General features: G+C 59.5%; 1 protein-coding gene across 5 annotated transcripts; it reads right to left on the minus strand.

Moving 5' to 3' along the window:
- Positions 1–1101: 1101 nt before the first annotated feature.
- On the minus strand, positions 1102–15419 carry ACTL6B (actin like 6B). 5 transcript variants are annotated; one of them, XM_075907724.2, is made up of 15 exons: positions 15285–15419; positions 13702–13852; positions 13160–13236; positions 12614–12779; positions 12137–12237; positions 11358–11455; positions 10812–10906; positions 10489–10595; positions 10228–10317; positions 3936–3997; positions 3684–3798; positions 3344–3424; positions 2639–2734; positions 1962–2048; positions 1102–1844 (listed from the first exon to the last, which is right to left on the minus strand). In XM_075907724.2, exons 2-15 carry the CDS (start codon positions 13724–13726, stop codon positions 1764–1766), a joined length of 1281 nt encoding a protein of 426 aa, XP_075763839.1. In that variant the 5' UTR covers positions 13727–13852; positions 15285–15419; the 3' UTR covers positions 1102–1763. The 5 variants fall into 5 exon arrangements, with proteins under 5 accessions (XP_075763839.1, XP_075763835.1, XP_075763838.1 ...); XM_075907720.2 differs by having other exon boundaries at positions 13702–13926; positions 15285–15409; XM_075907723.2 differs by lacking the exon at positions 15285–15419 and adding an exon at positions 14617–15275.
- Between the last annotated feature and the right edge of the window lies 1 nt (position 15420).

Consider the following 15420-nt stretch of genomic DNA (forward strand, 5'->3'; position numbering starts at 1 on the left):
GGATGCCAATAAAGTGCCAACAACTGGGTCATAAGCTCAAGTTGCAGGCACGGTGGATCTGGGGGCCCCATCCTGGTGCCAAGCCAAGCTGTGGGAAGAAGAGACTCCCCACAGGAAGTCCAAGAAGAGATTCAGAGTATGGGGCTAGGTGACTGAAGGGGCCAGGTTTCTCTGTGCTGCCAGCTGTCCTAGAACTGCAGCTTGGGGTTGAAAACAAAGATGCTTCTGATCTTTGGGGTTAAGGAAAAAACAACTAAAAGGTGACACTGCTGGAGTGTGCAGAGAGCCTGCACTGGTCACTCAGAGAGCTGTGAATGTCCCGGCTGTCACCAGCCCTGTGACACTGCCGGAATCTGCAGAGAGGCTGCGCCAGTCGCTCAGAAATGTGTGAACGTCCCGGCTGTCACTGACCCTGTGACACTGCTGGAGTCTGCAGAGAGGCTGTGCCAGTCGCTCAGAAATGTGTGAACGTCCCGGCTGTCACTGACCCTGTGACACTGCTGGAGTCTGCAGAGAGGCTGCGCTGGTTGCTCAATAAATAGCTGATGTCCAGTACCATTACTTGGGGGGCTACCCAAGGGGGAAGGGGCTATGTGGGTGACAGAAGGAGGAGAGCACAACCCCCCTTCTCCAGCAGCATAGGAGCAGCAGAGCTCGGGGAGGATCTCAAGTGGGGTGTGCGTGAAATTAATCCCTTGGAATGGGCAGGTTAGCTGGGTGCCCCCGCCCCCGGGGTCGGACAGGCAAATGCGTCAGCCCTAAAGGGTGAATGTCCAGGGAACAGGCAGGAGATAGGGGTGGGGTGGGGTGGGGCATGCCTGTGACAAACCTGCCCCACCCTGACCCAAAGGTCAGAGCCACCTGTGGGGCAGTAAATAACAGCCCTGTGCCTAGCAACTCCCTGCCCCACCCATCAGAGCTGGAATGCCATAGAGGGGAAAGCCCTGTGGGTCATTCCCTGCCTCCAGGCAAGCCTGATCCCCACCCCGTAGCAGGCTTGGACAGGGTAGAGGGGGCTGGTGGTTAGAGCAGGGGGCTGGGAGCCAGGTCTCCTGGGTCCCTTTGGCAGGCGGGAGGCATTATGAAGACACCACTTTCCGGTTTTATCCTTTTTGGATGTTTATTGTGGAGCATTCTCTAGACTCCACATTCACACCCATGAAAATGAAACAAATCAATTAATTAACCACGTAATGAGCTGATAGGGGGCACAGGCAGAGAAATGGGGAAAGCCCAGGGCATGGGGAAATGGCACAGGTGATGGGGGGTCATGACTGGGAGGGAGCAAGGAGAGAATTGGGCATGTGCCTGTCTCCCTCTGAACTGCAGGGGACGCCGCCTCCCACAGGGCACCCTAAGGTCTGAACTCAACTGCACTTCCTCAAACAATACCCACTAAATTATGGGGCTCCCACCCCAGCTCCCTATCTGTGCTTTGCTTTAGCTGATGTCCCCAACAGCATTAGAAATGGGGAACTGGGAGCCAGGACTCCTGGGTTCTCTCCCCGGCTCTGGGAGATAGTGGCCGAGGGGCCCTGGGAGGGGAGAGGGCAATGATGAAAGGATAAGAATTGGTGCGCAAGTGGGGGAGACTGTCTCCCATGTGACCCTCCCCCAGCTCATCCCTCCCTGCCAGGCAAATATGTTGTGAACATGATGGTTAAAGACACGACAGGAGGCGTGGAAGGAGAGGGGCGGGGAGGAGATGCCGGGGGCAGAAGCCCATTGGTCCCCAGTCAGACCACCAGAAGATGCCGTGTGCCTCAGGGGCATTTCCGCTCCACACATTGCTTCCCGCCCTCCTCGTACTCTTGCTTGGAGATCCACATCTGCTGGAAGGTGCCCTGGGGAGGAGAGACCAGGATAGAGCCCAGGACTCAGTCCTGGCAACCAGCTGCCCCCACCCCAATGCCCAAGCCAGGGAGAGGATCCAGGCATCCTGCCTCCTCAGGGTCACTCACCAGGGAGGCAAGGATGGACCCCCCAATCCAGGGGCTGAATCTCCGCTCCATGGTGCTGTTGCTGGCAATGAGTTTGAGGCGCATGCTCTGGGGAGAGGGAAAGAAAGAAAAGTGGGGAGAGTGCCCCGGGTGGCAGGCACTGAGCATAGACACGGACACAGAAGCAGGGGGCAGCGCTGCGTGCGCACTCACACACACACACTCCTCCCCCAGATCTTCCTCCTGAGACACACACACACCTCAGCAGGGGGCGGTACCAAAAGCACACACACCAGCATGGGGCAGCACCACACCTTCTAGCAGGGAACAGCACTAGGCGCAAGCCGCACGCACACACCCATATACAAGCCCCCCCAGCATAGAGCAGCACTGTGTGCACACACACCAGCAAGGGGCAGCATCGAGAACACACACACACACACACCAGCAGGGGGCAGCACTGTGCATGTGTGCGCACACACCCACGCCTCCCAGCATGGGGCAGCACCATGCACGCACACACACCATCAGCAGGCAGTGATGCACACACACACACACCAGCATGGGGAAGCACTACGCACACACACACCCCTCCACACTAGGGCAGCACTGCACGCATGCACACACACACGCACGCCAGCATGGGGCAGCGCTGCACCTGTGCGCACACACGCGCAGGCACACATGTACACACTCACAGGTGGGGTTTTCTGCGATAGCTCTCTGTTCAGCCGGTCGGTGAACCCCTGCAGCAGTGTGTTGCCCCCAGTCACAATGACGCTGCCATAGAGACCCTGGGAGTCCCGGAGAGATGGTTAGTCCAAGGTCTCCACATGGGCCCATCTTCCCTGGTGTCCAACCTGCCAGCCCCTCATGAGTCCATCTCCCCCTGGCATCTAACCTGCTGTCCCCCTCCCCACAGGCCCATCTTCCCCGGTGTCCAGCCTGCCCCCTGGGGCCATCTCCCCTAGCATCCATCCTGCCATCCCCTTATGGGTCCATCTTCCCCTGGCATCTAACCTGTTGTTCCCGGCCCCGACCCATTTCCCCTGGCATCCAGCTTGCTGTCCCCCTCAGTCCTATCTCTCCTGGTGTCCAGTCTGCTGTCTACCCGCAAGCCCAACAGCCCTGGCATCTGGCCTGCCAGCTCCCCACAGGCCATGGTGTCTAGCCTGATGCACACCCTATGGGCCCATCTGCCCCCTAACTCCACAGGCCCATCTCCCCAGTGTCTGGTCTGCTGCCCCCTACAGACACTTCTTCCCTGACATCCTGCCCGCCTTGGCTCCAATGGGGCCATCTTCCCTGGCATCATGCCCAGAGTGAGTCCAGTTGCAGGAGCTGTCACACAGCCTCAGGTTCCAGCCCCACATCCCATGGCGCAGGAATGGTGGGGGACGTACCGGCCTGATGTCGATATCACACATGCCGATGCTGGTGGTGACCACGTGCCCGACACCCAGCATGGTGTTTCCAGAGAGACCCTGTAAGGGGAAAATGAATCAGGGGATGGGAGAGTTACCAGGGGGGCTGCTTCTCCTCTACTCTCCCTTCCCCAATACCACCCCACCCCACAACTCCCAGCCCCGTCCCAGACAAGGCACCCCCCCAAGGGAAACTGAGGAAGGGAGAGATGAAAAGGATCTTGGAGTGGGAACTGGTGGGTTAGAGCAGGTGGAATGGGCTGGGAGCCAGGACTCCTGTGTTCTTTCCCCAGTTTGGGGAGAGGCAGGGAGGACCTACCTTGACATTGGAGGGATCAAATAGCCCCTCAGGGATGCGCAGCCGCTCGGCCCCATAGTCTGTGTTGTACCCATTGGGCATCTCGTAGTGGACCGTGGGCATTTGGGCAGCCACCCTGTGGGAGGAGGGAAGTTGGAGAGGGGGCAGTGCCGACCCCGCCTATAGCCACAGGCCGCCCCTGCCCCCCCAACCTGGAGAGCCCAGCCTGCTGCTGTCCTGCCCCCTCAGAGCCTGCCAAGCCCCGGCACTCACTGCTCATCGTATGGCGAGTCGGAGACCTGCAGCACAGAGGCCTGGAAATCCTGGATCACCTCCTGGGGGTGGAAATGATGGTTGTCAGTGACTGAGGGAAGAACCCAGGAGTCCTGGCTCCAGACCCCAGCTCCGTCCCACTGCAGCAAAGTGGGGGATCTGTGAGGGTTTGAAGGGGTTGGAAGCAGAGGGGAGCACTCAGGCCATATCTAACTATGCAGACAGTTGATCTTCTGGGGTTCGATTTATCGAGTCTAGTGAAGATCCACTAAATCAAACTCAGAGGGCACCACCCGTCAGTGCTGACTCTCCTGTTCCCCATGAAAGAAGGGAAGCAGATGGGAGTGTTAGCTCCCATCAGCCTCCCACTGTGGGGACAGCGCAGAAACACCATGTTATAGATAAGTCAACTCCCACTACATCATTCACAGAGCTGGAGCTGTGTTTCTTACTTCCACTTTCCCATCTAGAGTAGACCAGACCTCAATATCCCTGGCTGTTACTGGTTTAACGAGGGGACGGGGAGGGAATATGTTGTACCAGGGATCAGCACAGAACTGGGGATTGCAGTGACTGGTGACCGGGAGAGCCAGCTGGGATGGCACGGCTGGGTCTGGCCAATGGGCTGTGGGGAAAAGACCCCCGTGACTTGCCCAGATGGTCCCAGCCAGGGGGGAAAAAGGGCAGAGGAGGGGGGATGTGAAAAAGAGGGGAGCCCAGGCGACCCTGGTTACCTGGGCAGAAGACAGAGGCCGGGGAGGGGCTGCTGGGGAGGGATTTGGGGGCTGGGCTGGGAGGAGGGGGCTGCTGGCCTGGGCAGGGGGAGCAGGCAGAGCCCACCTGCCTGCAGGGGAGACTCAGACGTGCTGGGCTGAGGGGGGCCAGGCCTGCAGGCCTGAGAGTTCCTGTGCTGGGTTCAGTGCTCAATGAACCCTCCTGTGTGCCGCTGGCGGAGAGTCGCTCCGGTCTGAGAACAGGGCTGCACTGGCCCCCCTGCGAGTGGAGGCCCTGGGGCCCCAGGGCAGAGCCAGGAGCTCTGAGAGCTCTGGGAGCTCAGAGAGGGGCAGACCCCACAGCAGAGAGTGGCCCCCCAAGAAGGGGCTGTCGCATTGTCGGGGGTTTCTCCTGGGGACCGATGGGCCAAGCGTGGGCACCACCTGTGAGCTGTGCCGAGGTGGCAGCAGAGGCTGGTGTGTGGTGCACCCTGTAGGTAGCATTGCCAGGTCTCCGGTTTTGAACCGGTCAGTCCAGTACTTGAGCTTTCTGTTCGGGAAACAAATTGAGAAAATAGAAGTGTCCGGTATTTCCTTACGATGTGACGTAGATTGTGATGGAATGTCAACTATTTGGTGTCCAGTATTTTTGTTGAAACCATCTGGCAACCCTACCTGTAGGCCGCTGGCTGCGGGTGCTTTGCAGTGAGCGGCTGCCAGTGACAAACGAGGGTGTTGAAGGAACCAGGGGGGAAATGGCCTGTGCCCGGCTCTGTCAGAGCGACCTGGCACGTCTGTTCAGGGGGGGGCTGAGCCGCGGGAGGCTCACTAAGGAGCAGCTGATGGCTCGGCTAGTGGAGAATGACCTTCCAGATCCCAGTGGGGCTCCCGTGCAGCCCGAGGAGCTGGGGGCAGCCACGGGGGCAGACAGGGTGGCAGCCGGGAGCCCATCAGACCTGATTCCCAGGTCAGCAGGATGGCCCCCGATCCGGGTTCTCCCCAGAGGAGCTGCGGAGACAGGCTGGAGCTGAAAGCGAAGGAGCTGGTGCTAGGGGAGCGGAGGCTGGTGGACAGAGAGCGACAGGACCCTGCTGTATGAGCTGGGGTTGGGGGAGAGGTGGCCAAGGGGGTAAGTGGGGGAAGGGTGCTGGGGGCCACTCCGCAGAGGATGTGTCACCTGGTGGGGGTGGAGCAGCTGTAGGGGATTTGCCCTCCAGCCCTAGGGGTGTGGCCGGCCGACTGGCAGCCCAAAGATCTGCGCAGTGCGGGGACACTGGCCGATGGGCTTGCGCCAGCAGATCGGAGCAGGGTGGGGGAGACCCACATCGGGGGCTCAGAGGTGGAGTCACCCAGAGACCCCTCGAAGGTGGGACTCTGAGAAGCCCAGCCCAGGGTGGCCCTGAATGCTGGGGCTGGCTGCCCCCCCCAGGGGACTAGAGGGACCTGAAACGCAATTACTGGGGCCAAAAGGGACAGATGGTGACACAGGGCTGGGGGATGAAGGAAATGGCAGCCAGGCGGAGCCTCCGAGTCCCTGCTGGGTGGGAGCCCAGGGTGGGAGCCCACCTGGAGGAGGCACCACCTGCCCGAGGGAGGATGCAGTTGACTGGGCTGTGCCAAGGGGAGGGGACCCCCAGGCCAGGCCAGGCAAGCTGGGGAAGGTGGGGAGCCAGCCCCAGAATACCCGTACTCAATCCGAGTGTGGGACAGGCCCCGGGAACAATCACCACATCATCCCCACTGAGGTGGGGGGAAGGAGCGTCCAGGGGTTCTGGGACATGGGCGTGGAGGTGACACTGACACAGCCCCAGGTCGTGGGCCCAACCAGCTAGTGCCCTGCACATACCTGACCCTGAAGGAGTCTTTGGGCCAAGCCACGGTGCCTGTAGCAAAGATTCACCTGAAATGGGGTCTAAGGAGAGGCCCAAAGAGGCTGGGGGGCATGATCAGCTACCCACGCAGGAGCTAATGGGTAACGACTGGAGGACTGGCCAGAGGACACTCAGAACACCCTGGTCCTCACCTGAAGCCAGTTAGTGAGGGATGCAAGACCTCCCAAAGGGGGGAGTGAAACACTGAGGGCAGGGCTAGACAGGGGAAGGCCAGAACCTCGGGCCCAAGGTAGGGAAACTGAGGCATGACCCTCCAGAGCCATACCCTCAACCCCAGCAGTGGAATTCCAGATGTAGCTACACAAGGATCCCTCCTCGGAGAAGCTGAGGCCCCTGGCTGGCCACGGGGGTGCAGGATCCAAGGGGGTGGACCATAGGGAGAGGTTCTTGTGGGAGCCGGGATTCCTGTGCCAGGAATGGATTGGCCCGGAGCAAACTGAACCTTGGAAAGCCGGAGGCAGTTGGGGGTTCCCCAGCGGTACCACCACGGGCTGTTGTACCTGGCCCACGATGTCCCCTTTTTGGGGCATCAGGGACTCCAGTGCACCGGGCAGAAGCTGCTGCAGAAGCCTTTTTTGGTGGCCCAACAATGCTGGACTCCTGCTGGGAGGAGGGGGCGGCCCAGGATAAGTCTAAAGCAGCTTTGAGGGCCCTGCCCATCACAGAAGGTGGCCCTGGACACAGTGGGGCCCCTGAGCCAGGCGACCTGATCTGGGAAGAAATACATCCTGGGGGCAGTGGATTTCGTTATTGGCTACCCCCAGGCTCTGGCGCCATCCTCTTTCAAGGCAGACACTGCGGCCGATGCTCTGCTGGCCATTTTCAGCAGGGTCGGGTTCCCCAAGGAGGTCCCAGCCAGGGCGCAGAAGGGGCAGAAAGTCTGGTACGACGGCTCCGCACGTGCCCGTTCCTATGCCACAGGGCCAGGTGATGCATCTCATCCCCGTGAGGACGACCAAGCTGCAAGCGGCCTGGGACGGCCCCTTCAGGGTCATCAGAGAGGTAAATGAGGAGAACTACGTGGTGGAACCTCCAACTGGGCACACAGCCACCCGGTCACCATGTCAGCATGATGAGCCGCACGGGGACAGGGAGAAGTTGGTGCTGGCTGTGTGTGGGCAGTGGGGGGACAGGGAGAAGGGATCCCCTGGTGGGTCTCTTTCCAGAGGCCAAGGCTGGCACCTCGCTGGAATCAGTTCCCCTCTCAGACCAGCTAACTCCTGCCCGGCACACAGAGATCAGAGAGCTGCTGCGCTCCCACCAGCGGCTGCCTCTGTCTGGCCTGGGCTCACTAACCTGGCTGTTCACCAGTGGGGACAGGAGCCCATCACCCCTCAGGCATAGCCCATCCTGGGACACTGGGAAAGCAGCCCAGGATCCGGAGAGAGGGGTCGGCGACAGGCCGGCTTTAGGGGCGATCCCCCCTTTCTCCAGCCCTGGGCCTCGCCCCTGGTGTTGGTTCCCAAGAAGGACAGGACAATCCGGGTCTGGGTGGACTGTCGGAAGCTCCGTGCCATCACCGTGTCCGACGCCTCCCCCATGCCCAGGCCTGACGAGACTCTAGACAAGTTGGGGGGCCCAGGACCTCACTGCTGTGGATCTCACCAAGGCTACTGGCGGTGGCTTTGGACCCAGAGGCCAGGGCACAGTCGGCCGTCACCACCCAATAGGTTCCTTCCAGTGCCTGGTCCTGCCTTTTGGCCACAGGGGGGCGCCTGCCGCTTTCTAGCGCCTGGCGGAGCAGTTGCTGGGGGGGTGCACAGCTTGGCTCTGGCTCATAGTGACGATATCTGTGTCTCTAGCCAGACCTGGGGCACCATGTGTCGCAGGTGAAGAAGGTGCAAGGCGGGGATGGCAGAGGTGTCCAATCTGGGCCACAAGGTCGGCGTGGCCATCTGAAGCCGGAGCCGGCTAACGTGGAGGCCTTCAGGGCTTGGCCAGTCCCCAGACTAAGAGGCAGGTCCAGGCTTTCACTGGGATGGCGGGCACTACCGGAGGTTTGTGCCCCTTTAGCACCCTGGCAGCTCCCCTGACAGAGCTGGGTGGGACGGGCCAGCCGGACAGGGTGGCTGGACTGAGCAGTGCCAGGGGGCTCTCTGTGCGCTGAAGGCGGCACTAGTCCAAGGCCCACAGCCGGTCAACCCGGGTTTTAGCAAATCCTTCCTGGGGTTCACCCAGCCCCAGAGCCCGGGCTGGGCGCGGTGCTGATGCAAACTGGCCTAGTGGGGAGAAGCGCCCCACTGTGCACTCAGCAAGACGCTGCTGCCCCGGGAACAGCGCTCCGCGGCCAGAGAAGCAACGCCAGGCCCCGGGCTGGGCCCTTCCAACGCTGCAGCCCTGTCTATTTGGGCGGAGATTCCCGGTGTGCGCTGACCCCGCCCCCTGACCTGGCTGCACCAGGGGAAAGGGGCCAACGCCGAGCTGGGGCCTGCTCCTGCAGGATTACGACATGGAGGTGGGTCCATGTGAAGGGGAGCGCTAATGTCACAGCGGATGCTTTACCCCGGGGCGGGGCCCTGCACTTCCCCAGGCCACTGGCCAAGTGACCCTGCTCAGTTCAGACTGGAAGGGGAGAGTTGTGACAAAGTGGGAGGGTTTGTGGGGGTTCAGTGTCCCTGGCTGTAACTGGTTTAAGAAGGGGAGGGGAAGGGGAAGGGAGTTTGTTGTTCCAGGGTCCAGCACAAACTGGAGACCCCAGCAACTAGTGACCAGGAGACCCAGATCAGATGGCACCTGGGCAGAAGACAGGGTATGTCCACTCCAGTTTTTTCTGGAAAAACTATACTTACGTCCACACTGCTATTGCGTTCTTTTGACAGAAAGTCGAAAGAACAAAGGGGATTTTCCAACAGCAGTAAACCTCTTTCTATGAGGAAGAAACCTTTTTCCAAAAAAGCTTTTTCGGAAAAAGGCAGAAAAGGGCGTTCTTTCGAAAGAAATGGCCTCCAGGAAATAACACAGGTGCCCTGGTGGCCATTCCGCCCATACTAATCACAACTTAAATGCGAGATAGTGTCCAATCAATGTGGACACTATTTTTGGAAAAAGCAGATCGCTTTTTCATTGTGCTTTTACTGTGTGGATGCTCTTCCCAAATAAGCTTTTTTCCAGAAAAGCTTCTTCCAAAAGAAGCTTGAAGCTTGCAGTCTAGATGTAGCCACAAAGGCCAGGAGAGGGGCTGCTGGGGAGGGATTTGGGGGCTGGGCTGGGAGGAGGGGGCTGCTGGCCTGGGCAGGGGGAGCAGGCAGAGCCCACCTGGCTGCAGGGGAGACTCAGACGTGCTGGGCTGAGGGGGGCCAGGCCTGCAGGCCTGAGAGTTCCTGTGCTGGGTTCAGTGCTCAATGAACCCTCCTGTGTGCCGCTGGCAGAGAGTCGCTCCGGTCTGAGAACAGGGCTGCACTGGCCCCCCTGCGAGTGGAGGCCCTGGGGGCCCAGAGCGAGTGGACTCCCTGAGGGGCCCAGGGCAGAGCCAGGTGCGCTGGGAGCTCAGAGAGGGGTGGTCCCAGGAGGCAGATGGGCTAAATCCTGAAAGAGTGGCCTCGTGAGAAGGGGCTGTTGCACTAACAGGGGTTCCTCCGGGAGCCATACAGGCCAAGTGTGGGCATAACCTGTGAGTCCCTGACACCCAGGAGTCTCTAGTCCCCTTGCAAAGCCAGGCATGCAGCCCTTCCCCTCCCCCTATCTTACATTGCAGGTGTAGTTGTGCCATGACTTGGAGACCTGGGGCAGCTTCTCCTTCTTCTTCCAGTTCGGGGGTGCCCCTTCACGCACGGGGTCCTGAGGAGGGAGGAAGATGGGGCAGAAGGGCAGCCATGAACCATTCCCCCTCTGACCCCCAATGCCCCAGCCACTGCCCCCAGACTCCCCTCAGCCACCACCCCTCAACTCCTGCCTTCCCCCAGCCCATCCTCTCCCGATCGTGCCCTCCCTTCTCCCCCTCCCCCGCACCTTGGCAGCGATCATGTAGGGGGGCACAATCTCGATGTTCATCTCCTGGAAGAGCTCCCGGCACTGCATGGAGATGAAATCCCCGGCCAGCGGTGACTTCACGATGCCTGGAAGCCCCCAGAGCTGGGAATGAACCCAGGAGTCTGGGCTCCCAGCCCCGACTTCTCTAACCCACCAGCCCCCATGGCCCTCCCATAGCAGGGGAGAGAACCCAGGATTTTGAGTTTTCAGCTCCCCTCTCCCACCAACACCCCCTCCAACCCACCAGCCCCACTTCCCTCTCAGGGCTGGGGAGAGAACCCAGATGCCCGGGCAGTGCCCACCTTGCTGCAGGATGTAGCCGTCATGCACAGGGATGGCCGTGGTGTGTGTGGCCCCACTGTCCAGCACAAGCCCTGTGCTGCGCCCGTTGGCAAAGCTGGGATCCGGGCAGTGAGTGGGTCAAGGGAGCAAGACAGGCAGTGGGGTACGTGGAACTCCTTGCCACTGGAGCATGTCACCTACTTCTTAGCACCTCACAGCTCTGCCTGTGTCCTCCACATGTCCCCTGAGCCCCAGAGGGCCCCCTGCAGGACCCTTTGCCAGATACTCTCCCATCCTCCTTCTGTCCCCCAGATTACCCCCCAGTGTCTGCCCAGCTCCTCTTCAACCCCAGTGCTCTGCTCCCTCTTTGCCACCAGTCCAATTTCCAGCCCTCAATCTCTTCCCAGTCCCCCACATCCTCTCCAGACCTCCCAGCACCTCCCAGGGCAGCTCCCAATCCCTCCCCAGCCCCACACATCATGTCCACTGGTTTCTTCTCCAGCCCTTACTTGTCCTCTCCAACCTCCCAGCCATTGTCTGCCAGTCCCCCGAGCCTCTCAGGATACGCGGTGAGCACAGCAGTCTTGCAGAGGAAGAAAGCTGGGATGCTGTAGTGCTCGAACATCAGCTCTGTCAGCTTCTCCCGCTTGGCCCGAGTGTTCCACTGCCGGGAGACAGAGGGCTGGGGGGCTGGGGGCGTATTGGGGCACTGAGGGCATGTTGGGGGCTCAGGGGCATCAGGGAGCATTAGGAAATGCAGTAGGGGTGCATGTTGCCTCCAGACCAACTGGAGGCCGGAGGAGAGGCCTCAGTGGAGCAGTGGGGATGATGTGAGGGTGCAGGCGGGTGAGGTGAGGTTGGGATACCCAGTGAGACCTCCTGATGCCTCGGACAGAAGCATGGGCTGCAGCAATGATGTTAGGGTACAGGTGTGCAGGGAGAGATACTGGGGTGCAGTGGCAGATATTAGGGCACAGAGGGCAATATCAGAGGTACAAGGGGTGATGCTGGGATGCAGGGGTGGTATCAGGGCACAGAGAGAAATGTTGAGGTGCAGGATGATGTCATGGTGGAGTGGTGATATTGGGGTGCAGGGGTGATGTTGGGCATGGGGTAATATTGGGGAGCAGGGATGATGTCAGGGCACATAGAGTAATGTTGGGGTGCAGGGGGAAATGTCAGGGAGCAGGGGCAATGTTGGGGTGCAGGGATGCAGCGGGTGATAGCAGGGCACAAAGAGCAATGTCAGGATACAGGGGGTGATATCAGGGTGCTGGGGGCAATATCAAGGTGTAGGGAAGATATTGGGGTACAGGGGCTGATCTCAAGGCACAGAGAGACCTACCGGTGCCTCAGACATGAGGACGGGGTGCAGGCTTGGCTCTGACTTCACGTGTTTGCCATAGGTGTGGTCCAGGATGGCCTGGAAGCAGTCCCAGTCTTCAACTGGGAGAGGGAGGGAGAAGAGACAGAGAAAGGGGGTCAGTTAAAGTGGCACTAGCCCATATGCCCCACGAGGAAGTAGGGAAACCACATGGGGGGCTGCCACCAGTGGTAGAGAGAAGGGCACATAAGCTGTGGGGGGCACAGCGGGGGGTCATGGCAGTAGGTGGCAAGGTGGGGTATGATGGGTCTGCAGCATGGGCATAGCAGTGGGTCAGATGGAGGGACCATGGCAGTGCATAGCAGGGGGTGTGGGGAAAATGCCATGGGAATCTGGTGGGGACACTGGTTGAGGGGCCATGGCTGGGGGGCCCTGTGGCTGGGGCAAAGCAGGTTGTCCCATGTAGGAGGGGAGGAGTCCCGGGAGCCCAAGCCTCACTCATGCCATTCTTGAGGGGCGACAGGACTTCTGTGTTCTCCCGCGGGACATGCAGCGAGTTGGTATCGATGTAATAAACCTTCCCTGGCTTCTTCTCCTTCTCCCCATCCAGCTCCAGCGCCGCCTCTTCCGGGGCCAAAAGTCCCACTGTGGTGGGGAAATCTGCCTGCAATGGGGCAAGAGGGTGACATGCAGGGCTTGTCTCTACGGGCACCGGCTCCCACCCGGCTCCAGGGCAAGGGACTGGCTGGCTCAAGGGGGCAGGGAATGGAGTATGGGGCTTGTCTCCTCTAGGGGGCGCTGGTTCCCATCCAACCCCAGAATAGGAGGGTTTCATAGGGCCGTGGTGTCCAACCAGTTCTGAAGCACTATACGGGCTACTGCTATAGACAACTAGCCACACTCAACCAGCCAAATAGTCACATTGCTCAAGCCACATACCACACTCAACCAGCCAAATTAGCCACATGTGGCTAGTGGCTAACATGTTGGACATCGCGGTCATAGGGGAAAGTTGAGGGGGGTTCCAGGAATGCCTGGATGTACCTTTGGGCAGTCTTCTCCAGCATAACCAGCTCGCACTGAAAATGAGCCGATGTCAAAAACAAGAGCTCCAACCTCATCTGGGAGAGAGATAGAAACAGTCACTACCAATCACCTATGCAGCCACCTCTGGGACAAGGACCCCTCGCCCAGCACTGAGATGTGGCCACCTCTGGGACAGTGTATCTGGTTATCCAGGGACCCTTCACTCAGAGCTGAGATGCAGCTACCTCTGGAGCGGGGTGGCTGGTTACACAGGGACCCCTTGCTTGGCACTGAGATGTGCCAACTGCCGGGGTGGTGCACTGACCACTCTGCAATGCTGCACAGAGGCACAGACAATCCCCGCTCCAACAGACAATGTCTGGATCTGGAATTTGCTCAGATGCTAATGTTCATGCGCCAAGAAAAGGGGCCAGCCCTGATTCCAAGGGGAGAGTACCCCCTGCTGACTCTAGCCCCTCCCTGCAGCAGAGCACCCCCTGTGGGTCACGTGCCAATGCTGTGAAGAAAAAAGGGGGGCAGCCTTAAAGAGGATCCCTTACCTCCTCCATAGACACCCCCACTCATCCTGGCTCTGCTACGCCCCCTGCCCCGTACAGATCCTTGAGGGAGGTCCGGGATGTAGGGGAGGCTGGGTGCAGGGGGCTATTCAGCACCCAGGCGACTGGACAGCGACCGTGGAGGGGAGGGGGGCTATAGAGAGAGACGTAGAGGGGAGCTTCCACCTCAGCCAATCACAGGCTGCACCCCCCCAACCGAGGCAGCTCCTGATTGGTTAACAAAATAGACAATAAGTGATAATCTGGGGTTTTCTTAAAGAGGCAGGTAGGTGATTAGTGTCTGGGGAGGGGGTTAGTTCTCAAGTAGCAAGCATTATTCCCCTCCCAGAGTCAGGGAGAGAACCCAGGAGTCCTGGCTCCCAGCCCTCCACCCCACTCTAACCCACCAGATCCCACATTCTATTTAATTACTCCAGGTACCTCTCCAAAAATTATTATCCAAACATCCATCCCTGCCCCTCTTCATCCAACCATACATGCTCCCACCTCCTCTAGCCAGCCCCTTTCAACCTCCCCCCACTCTGCAATTCCATGCCCTGGGTTGTTCCAAAACAGCAAAATTCACCTAGACGAGGGGACAGATCCTGAACTAGGATGTACAGGAATTCAGGAGGGGTTCAGAGTCAGGACTCCTGGGTTCGCTCCTGGTTCTAGGAGGGGAGTGGGGGCTGGTGGATCAGAGGGGAGGGGAGGGCTGAGAGTCAGGACTCCTGGGTTAGTGGTTAGAGCAAGGGAGGCTGGCAGCCCGGACGCCTGGGTTTGCTGGGAGGAGAGTGGGGGCTGATGGGTCAGGGCAGGGGCGGGGGCTGGGAGTCAGGACTCCTGGGTTCTCTGGGAGGCAGGTGGGTTAGAGCAGGGGGGACTGCGAGTTGATTCCCCCTTCCTAGTTTGACTGACCCATTGCAGAGAACATCAGGGTTGGTACAACTCATCTCTCCCCTCTGCTTTCATTAGTTGGTCTCGCCCTGTCCTGGTATCTCCCATCTTTATTTCCTCTCTCCCTCCTCCCCCCCCCCCCAGAAGCTGAGTTGTCTCCCTCCCTCCTCCGCCCCCCAGGAAATGAGCAACCTCCCCTGCTTGTTCTCCACCCATCCAGGACTGAACCCTGCCTGCCCCTTCTCAGAGAGAGTTGGTATCTCCCGTTCCTACTTGGGGGGGGGGTGCTCTGATGGGTCTCCCTAGAGAGTTGGTATGGGTCATTTTCTCCTTTTCCTCATTGGAGCATCGGTCTCACGTCACCCCGGAATCGATTTGGTGTATCCTATTGTTAGCCCCCTTCTAAATACAGTGGGTAGTCTCACCTCCCCCCTTGAAGTGCATTGGTTTCTTCCACCTCTGACCGCCCCCTCCCTATAGTAAATGGTCTCACACTCATAGAATGTAATCAGAGAACACTAGAACTGGAAAAGACCAGTTCCCTACCCTCGTGGCAGGACCCAGCACCATTCTAGACCGTCCCTGACAAGCATCTGTCCAACCTGCTCTTAAATATCTCCAGATCCCACAACCTCCCTAGGCTGGGAAGTGAATTGGTTTAGCCCATTAAAGGATGAATTCACTCTCACCACAGAAACGAATCCATAGCACCCCTCATATGGAAGGTGGTCTCACCCGGTGGACCAGGAAGTGGGTTGGTATCTCCCATTCCATAGCACCCCTCTATATGGTAGATGGTTTCTCCCTCATTCCTCCCCCGCCCCT

The sequence above is a fragment of the Pelodiscus sinensis genome, chromosome 22 (genome assembly GCF_052426305.1).
Source record: "Pelodiscus sinensis isolate ZL-2025 chromosome 22, ASM5242630v1, whole genome shotgun sequence".
Classification (NCBI taxonomy): Eukaryota; Metazoa; Chordata; order Testudines; family Trionychidae; genus Pelodiscus; species Pelodiscus sinensis.